Source organism: Abramis brama, assembly GCF_963993115.1.
Source record: "Abramis brama genome assembly, chromosome: 5".
In the NCBI taxonomy this organism is placed as follows: domain Eukaryota; kingdom Metazoa; phylum Chordata; class Actinopteri; order Cypriniformes; family Leuciscidae; genus Abramis; species Abramis brama.
In genome coordinates this window covers 48,028,591-48,044,231 of record NC_139967.1, presented here as the reverse complement: position 1 = coordinate 48,044,231, position 15,641 = coordinate 48,028,591, and the positions used below count along the sequence as shown (strand labels likewise).

Here is a 15,641-nt window from a genome sequence, read left to right as displayed (position 1 = left end):
CCTGCTGAGAAACGAGGAGCGTGAACTAGAATGAGCAGTTCCACGCGCATGCCAGGGAAACTCATGAATATTCATGTAGGCTCCGCCCACTGCCTCTACAGATGCACAACTCACTTTTGCCCCACATTTCACGGTGCACTTGATGCAAAAGGGAGAGCGCGCGAAACTTGTCACTTGAAAGCGAAAAACAGTGTTTGAGATTCGTCACAGCAGATTCAAGCAGCTGTAGTTATGTACTTGTGTTTGTGCTAGAAAAGTTTGTGAGAAAATATTCTACAAGTGTGCAACTCTCATTGGATGAATTCACATACTGATTTGCAGATGAGCTAAATTTCTCCGTGACTTCACATTTTTTGATGCAGGTGTGTAAATGCGTTTTGCACCATATTCACTGCAGCAACTGTAGCAAAAATGTGAGCGTATGAGTTTCTTAATTTGTGATTTGTAGAATAGGATTTGTGCACCTGCAATGAAGAATTTGAGAAGGTGTAACTGTTGTGTTGTGTTTGTGGAAGATAAAAAAAAGTCTACAAGTTTGCAACTCTTAAAACATTTCTCTCTGTGACTTCAAATTTACCGATACACATGTGTGGCTATTCTCTACAACTACAAATTTCACTGTCACAGGCGTTCAGTAGTTTTGCACCAAAAATACCTCCATACTTTCACATGTACTACTGTAAAAAGCACTTTACAATCATGTTGGGGTCTCTCCTCAAACACCACCAGTTTGCAGCATCCACAGTTCAACGGCGCCAGTGCGCTCACCACACACCAGATATAGGTGGAGAAGAGAGAGAGTGATAGAGCCAATTTAATGGATGGGGAATGTAAAGGCCAATGGAGGGAATTTGGTCAGGACACCCGGGTTACACCCCTAGTCTTTATGAGAAGTGCCATGGGATTTTTAATGACCACAGAGAGTCAGAACCTCAGTCTCATCCGAAGCATATTAAAAACACCACATAGACATATAAAAAAAAACATTAAAAGCTTGATTTTCACCACAGGGTTTTCACCACAAACAAATCTGTCAATCATCAATCATGACATCATTCCTGACAAACATAAAACAGAATATAAAGTAATAAAGAAGGTGGAGACTTCAAGTTTGCATAACCTTTTCACTAATAAAGTCACATTTACACCTACACTACTACTCAAAAGTTTGAAATAATAAAAAATAAATAAAAAAAGGTTTTTGAAAGAAGTCTCTTCTGCTCACCAAGGTTGCATGTACTAATGAAAATACAGTTTTGTATTGTAAAATATCATTACAACTTAATTCCAAGCTTTTGACAAGTAGTGTGTGTATATATGAGGGATACACATGGCACCCATTTGTAGAATGTCTCATGACTAAAAACTATTTCATACCTTGTGTTTGCGAGTTGCGAGAGCTCCCCAAAACCACACAGATCTCAGCCGGTATGTTCCCGTCACTCGCTTTGCCGTTACTGGCCACAGACTCGGCGGTGGACGCCACCTCGGTCTTTACGGTGACTGAGGGGAGCTTCGGGGAGGTTGTCGGGACCGCTTGCGTGGCTCCTGCCTCAGTCGGGACCACAGCTGTGTCCTTCGGCTCCTGGCTGGGGTTAGGAACCTCCTGACAACTCATGACTCCACGACTGCTCAGCAAGAGCAAAGGAAACTGTAAAAAACAAAAACAGGAGGCGGCATTTAAAAGGGGACCTGATATGCTCATTTTCAAAGTCTTGATTTATTTTAATTTTTTTTATTGGGGGGGGGGGGGGGGGGGGCTCTACCGCATAAGGGTTTTCATGCTTGAATGCTCACTAAGCATATTTTTTTTACTTTTTTTCCTCATATTCTCCATTGTTGCAGCTCCTCTCTTCCCAGTCTGTCAGTAATGCTCTGTTTACTTCCTGTCTCTATGAAGCCCCTCCTCCTGAAAAGCACACTGTGCTCTGATTGGTTGGCTGGAGCAGTGTGTTGTGATTGGTCGAGCGCTTCGAGTGTGTTTGGGAAATGTCCCGACCCTTTCTATAACCTCCAGATTAACACACTACTAACTAACTCAACCAGGCCCCGCCCCTTTATTATGCGTATGAATTATTTAAATGAGGAATATTGTGACGTGTTCGTTCCCGGAAGAAACTCAAGACTACAATGAAGGCGTTTCAGGGAGTAACATTGACACTGATATAGAGAATAACTGGAACTTTGCAGAGCTTTTTCATGCTCAAACAGCAACATTACACACTAAAGAAAGAACAACATGTTAAAAAGCATAATATGTCCTCTTTAAGTGCCCAAATGTGAATTTGGGGCAATCCATGTCTTGTAAACTATTAAAATACAATAAGAACAAGATTAGAGAAGAACTAGAAGCAATCAAATTCAGAAACTCTATACAGTAGCATTATCTAATTTAACATTGAATTGTGTAATGCAGAGGAACTGTTTTGAAGCATACAATATTTCCCTTCTGTGTGGGAGACATTCATAACAGTTCAGAATAGCGGAGATTTATGTTTTAGAGAACTACAACTGTACATGCCCATTACCCAGAACTCTCTTCAGAGAAATAAAATCAACTTGATACACGTGTCTGCAATCTACAGAATCTACAGCTCCATCTACCAGTGGAGATTTCTTTGAGGAGGAAAGAGAAAATATAATGCAAAAAATAAAATGCTAAATATCACAAAACATGAAATTGAGTTATGCATAAAATCACTATTTTTGGCTCATCAACATCATCAGCTGATAAAATTGCTTGTGACTGTGAGGGGGAAAGACATAAAGGATATTAGAATATAATTTATTATTTTACAACCAGCTTTCTTTTTCAGGTCTACAACCATGGCTGTGTCTGAAATCGAATACTTCCCTACTACGTAGTATGCAAGAAACAGCACAGCAAAAAAAAATAAAAAAATAGTACGTCTAAACGCATAGTATTCAAAAAACAGTAGTGAAAAGTCCCCGGATGACCTACTACTTCCACCGAGACTCTGTGGTGAGTATTCAATGGACACTTTACTATCCCATGAGGCCATGGGAGAGGATTTATGAATGATACTGCATTTAGGCGCCAAGTTGTCTGCGCCGTCAAAATAAAAGTCCTGTTTCCGACACTTATCGGCCAAACAGAACAACTTATTGGTCAAAAAAAAAAAAAAAAAAAAAAAGTGTATATCACCACAAATAATAACAATTATAATGTTGATATAGTTTTTGATGACCGACGGCCAACACATTCAATAAATGATATTACACAGTTTAATTTAAAGACTGTAAATAACACAAGCATAACAATTGCTGCAATTAAATATATATTTTACATAATATTTATTAAAATAAATGTGTGTTCCGGTATGCCTGCATTTAGTAGCTGTGTTCTCAGCACTGTCAAAATAAAAGTCCCTCTTACAACACTTATTGGCCAAACAGAAAACGTATTGGCTGATGCCAATATATAAATAACCACTAATTACAACATTTATAATAATAACAACACTGGAAATCAAATCATGCTAGTAGCTGTGTTATGGATCACATTAGTTGGTTTCTACAAACAAACCAACCACTAGCTTACGTCTTTCTGGTTTTTGAAACGTGGTTCCAGCCTCGCGTGCTACAGACCTTTTATTAATAGAAAGAGCAATCTAAATATACAATAAAAGGTAAATAAATAAATAAAACACCAAATTAACATGCCTTGACTGAAACGTTACTGTCATGACTAAAATGCTAAAATTTAAAACAAATACAAAGCAATCATTTTTTTTATTTACTTTTCTTCAAAAAAAAAAAAAAAAAAAAACAATACAAAAAAAAAGCCAACACACACTATGGTACAGTGCAGATAGCACCTCTTAATTACATGTCCTTCACAAAAGAGCCAGGAGGCATTATTAGTACGCACAGGTGCGCTCTTTCACCAATTCATTTTTCAAAACCAACTCCAAACTGTGGTAAGAGAATTTCAACAGTGTCACCTAATGAGAATTTATTACTCTCAGGCTATTTCAGGAGATGACTGGAAGAGATTAGACCGACAGCCCTAGTTTCCTTGAACCAGAATACACTGACACGTTCCCATCATGAAAAACCCTGGCACGCCTGTACCACTTTCATAAAAATGGGTAATGTGAAAAAAATTAATAATTTCCTTTTTTGTTTATTTATTTATTTTTTTCTTTTATTTTTACTATTTTACATTTAAATGGAAGTAGTGAAAAAAAGAAATATTGCCTCTTAAATTTCATCTGAAAGAGTGGGCACCTAAAAAAAAAAAGAAAAAGAAAAAAAGAAAAGCCTTTTCAATTTATATGCTAATGATCTCCGAATTAAAATTTAATAACTGGGAGATATTGAAAAGCGCTCTTGAATTATACAAAAAATAAATCCTGAAAGAATAGACTAAAATTAGAAATTCAGGGCAGCACACAGGCCAGCGCTGAGCCCTGATTAAATTTTTGATGGAAATCAAAATTGCAAAACAAGCAGGAGATGAAAAGACTGAACCTGGTCTGGGTTGGAGGGATATGCATGCATGCATGCATGTATAATATATATATATATATATATATATATATATATATATATATATATATATATATACACACACACACACACACACACACACACACATACATATATATACACATACATACATACACACACACACACAGATATGCAGTATATAAAGGACACACACCAATACATTTATATAAAATAATTACATTCCTACAATTTTGTGTGTTGTGTTTTTATTACTTCTATATATTTTAATTCATATTAGGGTTGCTTATCACTATAATATATGAAGTATAAATTTTTAAAATGACTGTATTCAAAATTACATTCTCCACCTGTTCGTTTTATTGGATGTTTTATTATTTTTCCCTCAGAGATTTAATCGTCCGTGTCTTTCTCAGAGATCAGAGGAAGAAGAGCATGTTTGCGGTTGGGTGTTATTTTTATAACCTGCACAGTTATTATTTTACCCGATGAAGACTGAGACAAGCCAGGGTTACATGATCTATTCTTTTGCGTCATCAACATGTTATCGGTTTACGCGATTGGAAGTAACAATATTGTTGCATAATACTTTCATGCTTAATGCTTATTTAACATTTTTCTAGAGATAGTGTGTTTATGAATGGTTTAAATCATAAAACTAAAACAAAATTATTAAAACTAAACCAAGAAACTGATCCCATGAAGGAAACCCCTAAAAGTTTCTACATATGAAGCGCCTAAAATAACCATTCAAGGTTCTACATAGAACCCGTTCTTCTAAGAGTAAGAGCCATCAGCTAAATTACTTTATTTAATGAAAACCATGACAAAAAATATTTGTCTACAAGCTTTTTCCCATGTCAAGTCAAGTCACCTTCATTTATATAGCGCTTAGCAAATGACTAAGACGAGACACCAATGTCATTAAAGAATAACTGTGACTATATCATTGCAAAATCGTAAAAAAGACGAGAATAAAATGTAATTAAAAATAGAAACTAGAGGAGACAAAATATTATAGACTGTTTTTACAAGTCTCTTCGAGCTTTCATTATGTCAAGAGTTTAAATCCCCCAATCAGAGATTTTATCTTAAATGGATTCATTTTCTGAGCGGTGTTTTTCTTTGTCTTTGCAATCTGGCAACCCTGAGCACACACACTCTCTATACGGATGATCTGAAAACACTGACAAACATGAACGCTGGAGTTCAGCGATCTCAAATCGAGATATGCTGGTTAAATAAAAGTGTCTTTCAGCCAGTCTGTGTTCTGTCACGAGACGATTGCGCTGTTTGTACGCGGCTAAATCTGCCTTCTAAGCTTCTCAGTGATGAACTGTAAGGAATACAAACATGAAACTCGACTTTTTGCGATCGTGGTTGCTGAGTAAATGCACGTACTCATTTTGTCTTAAGTCTTTTTTGCTGCTGTTTTAACAGAAAAACATTTAAGCAATTTGGAATTACTATTAGGAATTTCACTGTTTTATATAATGAGAAAAGCTTTACCTGTTTTCATAATATAGAGTTCATTTGATAGCCTTTAATAAACCAGGGAACTAGGTGAGGTCAAATAAACCATGCTTTCCATGATTGACATTGTCTTGATTTGTGCTTATAGGTGAAAGTGCAAAAATGAATGAAATGTAAAAATAAATTCTCAAATGACAACAATCGTTGCCATTATAAATTTCAGCCATGAAATCGTGATTATGCAGCATGACGAAAAAGTATTTTCATTGACTAAAACTAGACTTGAATGCCGTTGACAAAACCATACAAACCCAGCCTGGTTTAGATCTGGTCCAGCGGGCTCACAACGCTCGCTATCCACCTTTTCCCTAACAATCCTACTGCATGTTCCACTCAAACAGACTAACAAATCATTTTAAAAACATAAGGTTGCACTACAAACAATGCACATATCTGTGATATCTGTCACTTGCACAACTGATCGGCACAGTTTAGGTAAGCAATCTCTAAACCAGAATAAACCTGCTCCGGAACCGTGTTACACAAGTTATCATGGTGATAAACATGAAAAAACAGGTAGCAACTGAAACCGGCTTCATGAAAAAGAAAGCACAAGCAGTATAAGCTTGAGTAATTATGATAAAAAGTACATTTGACAGCACTACGACTAAGACTCAATTTAAAAACATGCAAGTGGCGCTTCATGCAAAATTTTAATCCAAAATTCAAGGGCGTTCGGAGCGTGAGTGCATGGGATTTAGCAAGCGCCACTAATAATAAGAGGTGAGGAAATGTAGCACAATTATTATAAATCTGCCCAGAACTGGCAACCCTCCAAAGTATCCGAGCAAAAAGACCCGTACCAAAGAAGGCCATCAAGAAGCCGACGGCAACTCACAGTCCACCATGACATAACATGCACACGACTAATTACTACATGAAAAATGTGGCTGCACTTTATTTTACAGTACGTGTACTTACAGTGTACTCACCTCAGAGAGTACTGGTTAATATAAGGTAACTACATGGGTCAAGGTTAGGTTCAGGGTTAGTACTATAGGTATTACCCAGTTACTGTAATGGCTAGAATGAGTACATATATGTACATGGGGAACGGGACTGTCAGATAAAGTGATTCCAAAAATGTCAAAAACATACTCCACAGAGCAGATGTAGATGTAAACGTTCTGCTATTAACAACAACACTAGCCGACAATGTGTAAAAAGTAATGCTGATCACCAATATATCTGAGACTATGACCAACCGATGTCGATCCAATCACCAATGCTTATGTTCATTTTCAAGCTAACAATGCAATGACATTTTATATTTAGTGAAATATTATACATTATGTACTTTTAGAGCTTGAAAGTCCTGCAACCTATTGATTTTCATTGAATGGGAAAAAAATAGCTTCTTTTGTATTCCACAGAACATTTAATGCCGTGAATGAGTGAATTTTCATTTGTGGGTGAACTATTGCTTTTAGATTCTCTAATGCAAGCACATTTGCGACACTGGCCATGTTTGTGCAAAAGGTCAGATTTTCTTGCTTCCACTCAAGCACATTAGATGCTCTTTGGAAATTTCACAAATCATGCTGGGATAACATGGATCATCAGTCGTGAACAATCGCATGTCAGTTTGAGTGAGATCTGCCATTCAAAGCAAAACCAGGACATGCCAAATAATGACAAAATATGCATATTATGCACAATACAATATAACTTGATAATCACAAGTTTTAATGACTTGTATGAACAGCAAATTGGCCTTTTCAACTTAAAGAAAAAACTTATAAAATAACCTTTTAATAGTAAGAAACAAAAGTTATAAATAAAGACAAACGAAAAACAAAACAAAACATGTAAAGAATTATTTGAATTTTAAAACAAAATAGATTATTGGTTGCAAGGCAGTTGGCATGCTTTTATTGCTTGGTAATCTCATCCTAAATTATGTATTATTCGAAAGATTAAACGCTTAAATTAATCCTGTGAAAACCGTTTCTGAAATTGGCCGTTGTGTTACCAGGAAAATGTTTCTTTAAAACCTTTTAGCGAGCTCATTTGTTCGTGATATCAACTTCAAATCTTTGAACACAACTTGGTTAGACACATGGCTTTCATTTTCTAGCGATTCGAGTCCAAATTATTTTGTAAAATATACATTTTATATAAAATAAATGTTTAGTTCAGTAGATTTGCTTTACAGTAAACTTTGTAGAACTGCTTTCACGTCAGCAATAATCTTCCGAGTGTCTTCAGAAAGAGCTCAACCGTAGCTCTGTAATCCAATGCAATCATTTTAAATTCAGACGTTCAAAAGGTGGCCGTTAAAGGGTTAAATATTAAAATAAATCTGTCAAATAATCACCATGGCTTAAAGGGATTGTTAACTCAAAACTGAAATTTCTGTCATTTTCTCAGTGGCTCCGACCCTGTCTGCATTTCTGTCTTCTGTGCAACACAAAATATGATTTTCATGGAAAATGGCTAAATGTTATTTTTTTTATTTTTTTTTATTGTTTGTTTTTGGTCTATACAATAAAAGGCTGGTTTTGGATTACAAAGACTTTGATAGTATTTTTGTTATGTTCCACAGAAGAAAGGATGTCACAAGTTTCTACCAACATAAAAGAATAATAATTAAATGAATTAATGCTTATTAGGTGGCAGTTTGTCCTGAGGCAAGGTTGGGCAGATGAGACCGAGATTCCCACGTTGAGATTCCCACGTTGCAGAAGGGCTTGGACTGTTTCTGTACTGAGAATAACATCATGAAAGTGATCTTTCAGACTCTGGGTTTAAGCAGGAGGTGTCAGACTGGCGTGAGATAGCTTAGCTTTACGTATGTCCAGACGTTTAGTGTGTGTGAGGAGTCACTGGAGCAAAGTTACCTTGTGCAGCTCAACGAATTAAAAAAAAAACATAAAACCATAACTCCAGACTAATGACAGACATATTCTTGTGTTTTTAAAACCAAGAGAAACGTAAGCTAGTGGTTGGTTTGTTTTTAGAAACCAGCTAATATGATCCAAAACACAGCTACTAGCATGATTTGATTTCCTGTGTTGTTGTTGTTATTATAAATGTTGTAATTATTGGATAGGCATCAGCCAATACGTTTTCTGTTTGGCCAATAAGTGTTGTAAGAGGGACTTTTATTTTGACAGTGCCGAGAACACAGCTACTAAATGCAGGCATACCGGAACACACATTTATTTGAATAAATATTATGTAAAATATATATTGAATTGCAGCAATTGTTATGCTTGTGTTATTGACAGTCTTTAAATTAAACGGTGTAATATCATTTATTGAATGTGTTGGCATTGGTCGTCAAACTACATCAACATTATTATTGTGTGATAAAGTTGTTGTTGTTTTATTTAAGTAATGTTTTCATGGTTTTAGTTTTAGTTAATAAAAACTGTATATTGGAAGAAAAAAAAAGACATTACTTCAACTTTTTGGGGCTAAATATTTTAAGCAATAGAAATTATATAAATGTATACAGAAATATAACTCATTCAACTCATTTTTGCCATTTAATTTCCAAATCAATACAAAAAAATCCCTTCACACATCCATAATTTGGTACTAATTTCCTCTCGGAGACCTCTGAACTGTGGCGGTTTAGCAGCGAGAGTGGAAGAGTTTGCTATGAGCAACAAACAGTATATGGAGTCAATGTAGCACATTATGAAATCAAGTTTCCAGAGTGATGTAACGTTAATAATTACCAGAATAAAAAATAAGGCACAAATATACATAAAGGCAGTTGGGCTTAGCATTATCCTACAGAGCCGCAATATCAGAGAGTCATTTTGTATTCATTGCTTTTGGGAAAAAGCAGGACATTAATGGAGTTTCTAAAGGATTTAAAGGAAAACACAGCATGCATCATCTGCGTTAATTTATAGCTTAGTTGCTTCATTTTATGAAGAATTTCAAGGAATAGTTCACCAAAAATATATACTTTCGTCATTCACTCAGTGTCACTTTGAACAGTTCTAATTCATTATTTTCAAAGACATTTTAAAATATATTTTTCAAGGTAAAAATTTATTTTAACCGTTATATATTAAATATTAAAGTCACGCCACATTTTACAACCTGAAGTAAATTTGAAATGGTCATCAAATCATCATATTATAATTTTAAGAGTGTTAATTGACCTTAACACAGTCGTGCATGTCTACAGTGGTCCTCAATATACATTTACAACAACAGCGGAAATATGCCGCCAAGTGAACAGACTTTCCTTGAAAGGGACTTTGGTAACACCTGTGTAAGAATTAATGGTCCTAGCAAAATTGGTATTGGTGGATTCTGCATGACCCAAGAAACCTGTAAACACCAAGATCAAGATTTAACCCGTAGACAAGATTTTCTGATCAACATTTCAAAAGTTATGAGCAAAAGTGTTCAAATCTCATGGCCTGTAGGTGGCGCTGTTCCCAAATTTGGAACATACCCTCAGATCAAGGTGCTGATGAAGTACACCAAATTTTATTTCAATAGATCAAAGTTTTGCCAAGATATAACATATAATCTAATTTGGGTCGATACGGTTAGCTTCACATCATCATAACTTTTGAACAAAAATTAATATTAACATTTTGTTCAGTCATTTCAGCGTGGCTTGGCCCAGTGATCATTGAGTCAATTTGGGTAAGAATCTGACAAAATTTTAAATAGTAGTGGTGAAAAAAAATGGATTACAGTACATTTCAAAACAGCGACTACTGTAAAGGGGCGGAGTCTATACGAAAGGCATTATTTGTTCTCAGCATGAAAGGCATAAAAGGCAAAAAGGCATTCAAAAGTTATATCAATAAGAATTTTTTAACTGGTGGTGGAGCTATAGAGTTAATCAGATTATTATTTAGGACCACCTCTATAAGTGTGCATCATTTTCCTATTCACGAATCATAGGGATGCCATAGACTCCCATTCGGGATAAAAGAAAAACAATTGCAAATGCTACCGCATCTTCGGTGATTATGCAAAACTAAAAGGCTATTCTTCATTATGATATGAGAACATGCATCTTTTATTTTCTGGGGTGTGGAGGGGCCTATTAAAATTCATTTGAATTCAGAAATAAAATAAAAAAAACATCAAAGAGCAGCATAAATTCATTATGTTAATGAAATGCATTTTTTAATAAATTGAACCGAACCAAAAAAACAAACATTTCCCATATTCCAAGTCCTTTGAAACCAAACAATAGCTTTGTGTGAAGAACAGAAAAAAAGTTTTGATTAAAAAAAACAAAAAAACAAACTATTTGCTGATAACATTCCAAAGCTGTGAAATGACTGAGAAATGACTTGCACTGAGAACAAAAAATTGCAGCAGTTCAATTGGGGAATGATATTTGAAAACAGTAGGAAAGGAAATATGACTTTAATTTGGGTCTGTTTTTCAAACAAAGATAATCGCACGGCGGTACAGACTACTTTACGGCACGTCTACGGTGGTCCTTTAGCAGCTTCAAAGCTCAAGTCATCATAAAGTACAGCGAGTAAAACGGAAAGACCACCGTCAACTACCTCACATGGCTTGAAACGCTGATGGAAACGTCCTGAGTAAAGGCAGTTTACCTTGAGGTGCAGAGCTCGAGGAGTCGACCGCTCTCTTCTATTGCCCTCTCTCCTGAAATCAGCCAAACAAGAGGAAGATCTGAAAACAAAAGGGTTAAAAATTAGCCACTTGTTCCAAGTTACATCAACTGACATTGAAATGCAGTGGAAAATTACAGAGCTCGGACGCCTTGCATGGAAAATCCCTAAATTTATTACACAAAAGGGGGAAAGGCATGCTTCTGAAAATTTCCATGAAAATTCTATTCTTAGATTAGTAACAGTTGGAGGGCAGAGTGTGGGTTTGGTGTTAGAGCAGAAAATCCTGACCTAAACAAGCCTGATTCACCACTGTAGAGCTCAATGCTACTTCCGACCAAGCCATTTACAGCTCAAATTAAACCGCAGCATAAAAAGCATTAAAAAATCATGCTTTGACATTTATGTAGCGATGTTGTTTTCCTTAGGAAAGCAGAGGGGGGGGAAGACTAATGGAATTTATGTGGTTCCAAAGTTCTAAGGACACATTGAAACCTGGGATTTATTTCAGTTGTAAACTTAACAATAAAGTTTTAGGATTCTTAAAATGTCAAAAGAAAAAATTCTAGGTCACATTTGTGACATGAGCCTTGAAAACATGATGATTCATGCACAAAATCATGATGCTTTGTACAAAAGGTCAGCATGTTCCTACTGAAACACGGAGGCTGCTCAAAATCATTCTGAAACGATACGCAACATGGTTTTGCAAAAACTAGCAGAGTTCATAATGTCATTAAAGAAAAGGGCGAAACAACAATACTAAAAAAAATTCACAAATTCATCTACATATTCCAATTCAACCTCTCTAAAATTGTTATGCTGATAATAACATTTGTAAATGAACTTGCCTGAATTTGGAATTAATGTTGCATGAAACTATAAAAATGCAAAAGAGACGCATTTTCACTAGTGCTCTCAGACTTTGAGCCCACTAAAGATGAATTGCAATTTTCTTTTTGTTGACATTTTGTTCATTTGCTTCAAAGGAATAGTTCACCTAAACGTAACAAATTCCATCATTTACTCAACCTCATGTTGTTCCAAACCTGCATGACTAACTTTCTTTTGTAATGTATTTGTCCATACAATGAATGCCAATGGGGTCCAAATCCGTTTTGCACCCCAGCATTTTTCAGAGCGCGTTTCGTGTCGCACAGAAGTCAGTCAGCCATACAGGAACGACATGAGGATGAGTAAATGACAGAATTTTTCATTTTTTAACTATCCCTTTAAAGCCTCTTACATGCTGGGCCCCTTTTTCTAAAATGAGATGATGATGAAAACAGCAGGTCATAAAGCATACTGCATTTGTCTCGTGTGTATTCAGCACAAGTAAGAGAAACTATATTTCCACATACAAATAGGCTGTCCATCTAAATAGCAAGTCTGTCAATGATTACAGTGACTGTTAAATTATTATCAGTGGCGCATGTATACATTTTGTTTTCAGGCACAAGTATTGAAAATGTACACTGATATCTTTGTTTTGATTTTTTTTTTCCTCCAGACAGATGAAATTAAAAACAGGACCTGTCATCAAATTTCAGCCGCTGACAGAAAATTACAGAAAATAAAAGACTGCTGCACAGAACAGGAAATTGCTATTTAATGCAAACAGCGAACTAAAATGACTTTATTTTAATAACAGAAAGAAAAAAAACTGATGACTTTTTTTCTCCTTCAATTTTCACAATATACTTGAATATGTTTCAAAAATGTCTTTTAACTGCTACATGCAGTGCTGCTTTTCAGTGCATGTAAAAGGAAGTTAAAAATATTCTCACTTCCCTCGTGTAACTAGAAAAAAAATCATTCCGACACCAACATGTGTGAACATTACATTTCACTGCTTTCTGTTCATGACACAGGAACAAAATCCCGTCCATTCTGCAATCTGCACACCCTCTCAGCTCTCACTGATCATTACTATATTTGCAGTTGGGCTGTGCAAAAAGAAAACAGAAAAATCAATATGTGTGTGAAAGAAAAAATGCCAGCTGGAAAGAGTGGCTTGTCCTTTTAAGACGTTTTGTTTTCTTAACACACTGAGAAAATTTGCTGCGTTACAAAAATAAAAATAAAATATTTCTTTTAAAAAAATAATACAAAACAGCATGAAGAAGTTTGTCTGAAACAACAACAAACGAATCAGTCTAATTCACAGAGATAATAGGAAGTGTCGAATATGTAGAAAAAATAAATATGCCTGCAAGCAAAATTAATTGCAATTTCTTAATTTCTCGAAATATCTCCCGACAGAGGGCGCTAATTTCGCTGCAAAAACGAAAACGACATTTACACTCTGCTTTCATCGAAAATAAACCTGTCTTTCAGTAATCACACTTCCATCACTTTCACCTGCATCAAAGTTCAGCGCGTGAAGTTGTTTAGTGCGCGAGCGAGCAGCTCGAGACGAGCTCTCCTTCCCGTCGCCAGAGAAGAGTAGGGCTCCAAAAATTCACAGGAAAATTCAGCAAACATGGCTGCTGCGTGTGCTTTTTGTGTTTTCAGATTCTACCCTACCCCGTCTGATTTCAACTCCACAAATCTGCTGCAAAAGCCTCGGCTCGATACGAGCACACACACTGCAGGACACATGCAACAATTCACTGCAACACTAACTCGCTGCAAAACTTTATTTCGAAAGCAGATCCGCAAAAAGAGAAAAAAAAAAAAAAAAAAATTCACCAGATCCATGCAGTGCACGACACATTCAGATCACATCTGAGAGAGAATTGGGATTCGATCTTACCGCGCGCACAAACACGAGCTCCGGATGATTGCGATCAAAGCGCCCGTTACATTGTATCATTTGTGAATGAGGAAAGACGCGCGCGCCACTTTGTTTCCTCCCAAAATGATGCGGGTCATGCGGAGAAATTTTCTGGGAATGAAGAAATCCTCCCCTTCGGGTCTCAAAATGACGAAACGAGCGGGTCTTTCCGGGGCATTTTTTTCTCTCTCTCTCTTTCTCCCTCTCTCTCTCTCTTCGAGAAACAGAGCTCCAGAAATTGTTTTCAGTGAATTTGCTTCTTCTCTTCCTGATGTCTCGATGCTATAGAAATGTTGCGGTCTGCCCCACGGACACACTCATCCGCCATCATGCTAGGGCAGGTTCTTCTCAGTTTGCAAATGCATTAATTTCACACAATGCCTTTATGAAGCTGATATCACGTCAGCTGGCCCGGCATTTGGGTTAGAAAAGCAAAATCATTTACCTGTGGATTTCAATGCAATAGTCAATTTGTCCATGCAAAGCAAGTTTTTTTTTTCTTTGTTTTTTTTTCTTTTTTCTTTGTTTTTCATTTATGACCAAACTTCTTTTTCTTCTGCCTGAATGAAAAAAAACAAACAAAAAAACTCTTCTGTTAGACCCACAAGTTACTTGTTTCACGTTTTTTTGCCTGAATTTTAACTAGAGCCCGATTTTTGTCATAATGCTTTACAGAGATGCACAGACATGTAGTGAGGGAAATATTAATGCCTTGATTTATAGAAAATAAAAATTATATCAGTAGCACGTTTTTGTAGCAAAAACCATGGAAATAGCAAAGCTCGAATGAAAGGACTTTTATGTGTTCTGTGCTGTTTCCTTGTTTCCCCTCTTCACTCCTCGCCCCGCAGCGCCTCTAGCGGCCAGTCTGAGGATGGACAGAAACAAATGCAATTCATGAAATTTGTCATGCAAATTCCAATTTTCAGAAAAAACAAAGAAAAACGTGTTTCTGTGAATTCTCATATTTAGAAGCTTGCCAATACAACCTCACACACCTCATATCCTGTAGTATTTTTTACAAAAATGAAAACAAAACATGAATTTGCTCTTTACCCTCCAACCCAGATTGTCTTTTGTCTGTTTTTATTTTAGACCCATGATGATCTATTGGTAACACTTTACAATAAGCTCTTATTTGTCTAAAAACTAACAATGAGTGATATATTTTTGCAGCATCTTTTAACCTTTGTTAATGTTAGTTAATTAAAATATTCATGTCGGTTCACAGTGCATTAAGAAATATTATTAGATACAACTTTTGACCTTAA

The 15,641-nt window shown here is 36.0% G+C and overlaps 1 protein-coding gene across 3 annotated transcripts in view; it reads right to left on the bottom strand.

Annotated features, from left to right (window-relative positions):
- Positions 1-14,899, bottom strand: part of znf618 (zinc finger protein 618) — a 44,271-nt gene extending 29,372 nt beyond the window's left edge. For 2 of the 3 annotated variants that reach the window (XM_084114359.1, XM_084114361.1), the window contains exons 1-3: positions 14,350-14,720; positions 11,577-11,655; positions 1,378-1,651 (exon numbers count right to left, since the gene is read on the bottom strand). In XM_084114359.1, coding sequence (XP_083970485.1) covers positions 1,378-1,618 — 241 coding nt within the window. In that variant the 5' untranslated portion in view covers positions 1,619-1,651; positions 11,577-11,655; positions 14,350-14,720. Of the gene's footprint in view, positions 1-1,377; positions 1,652-11,576; positions 11,656-14,349; positions 14,721-14,815 lie in introns of those variants that run through there. The other variant, XM_084114360.1, reaches the window with a different exon arrangement.
- Between the last annotated feature and the right edge of the window lie 742 nt (positions 14,900-15,641).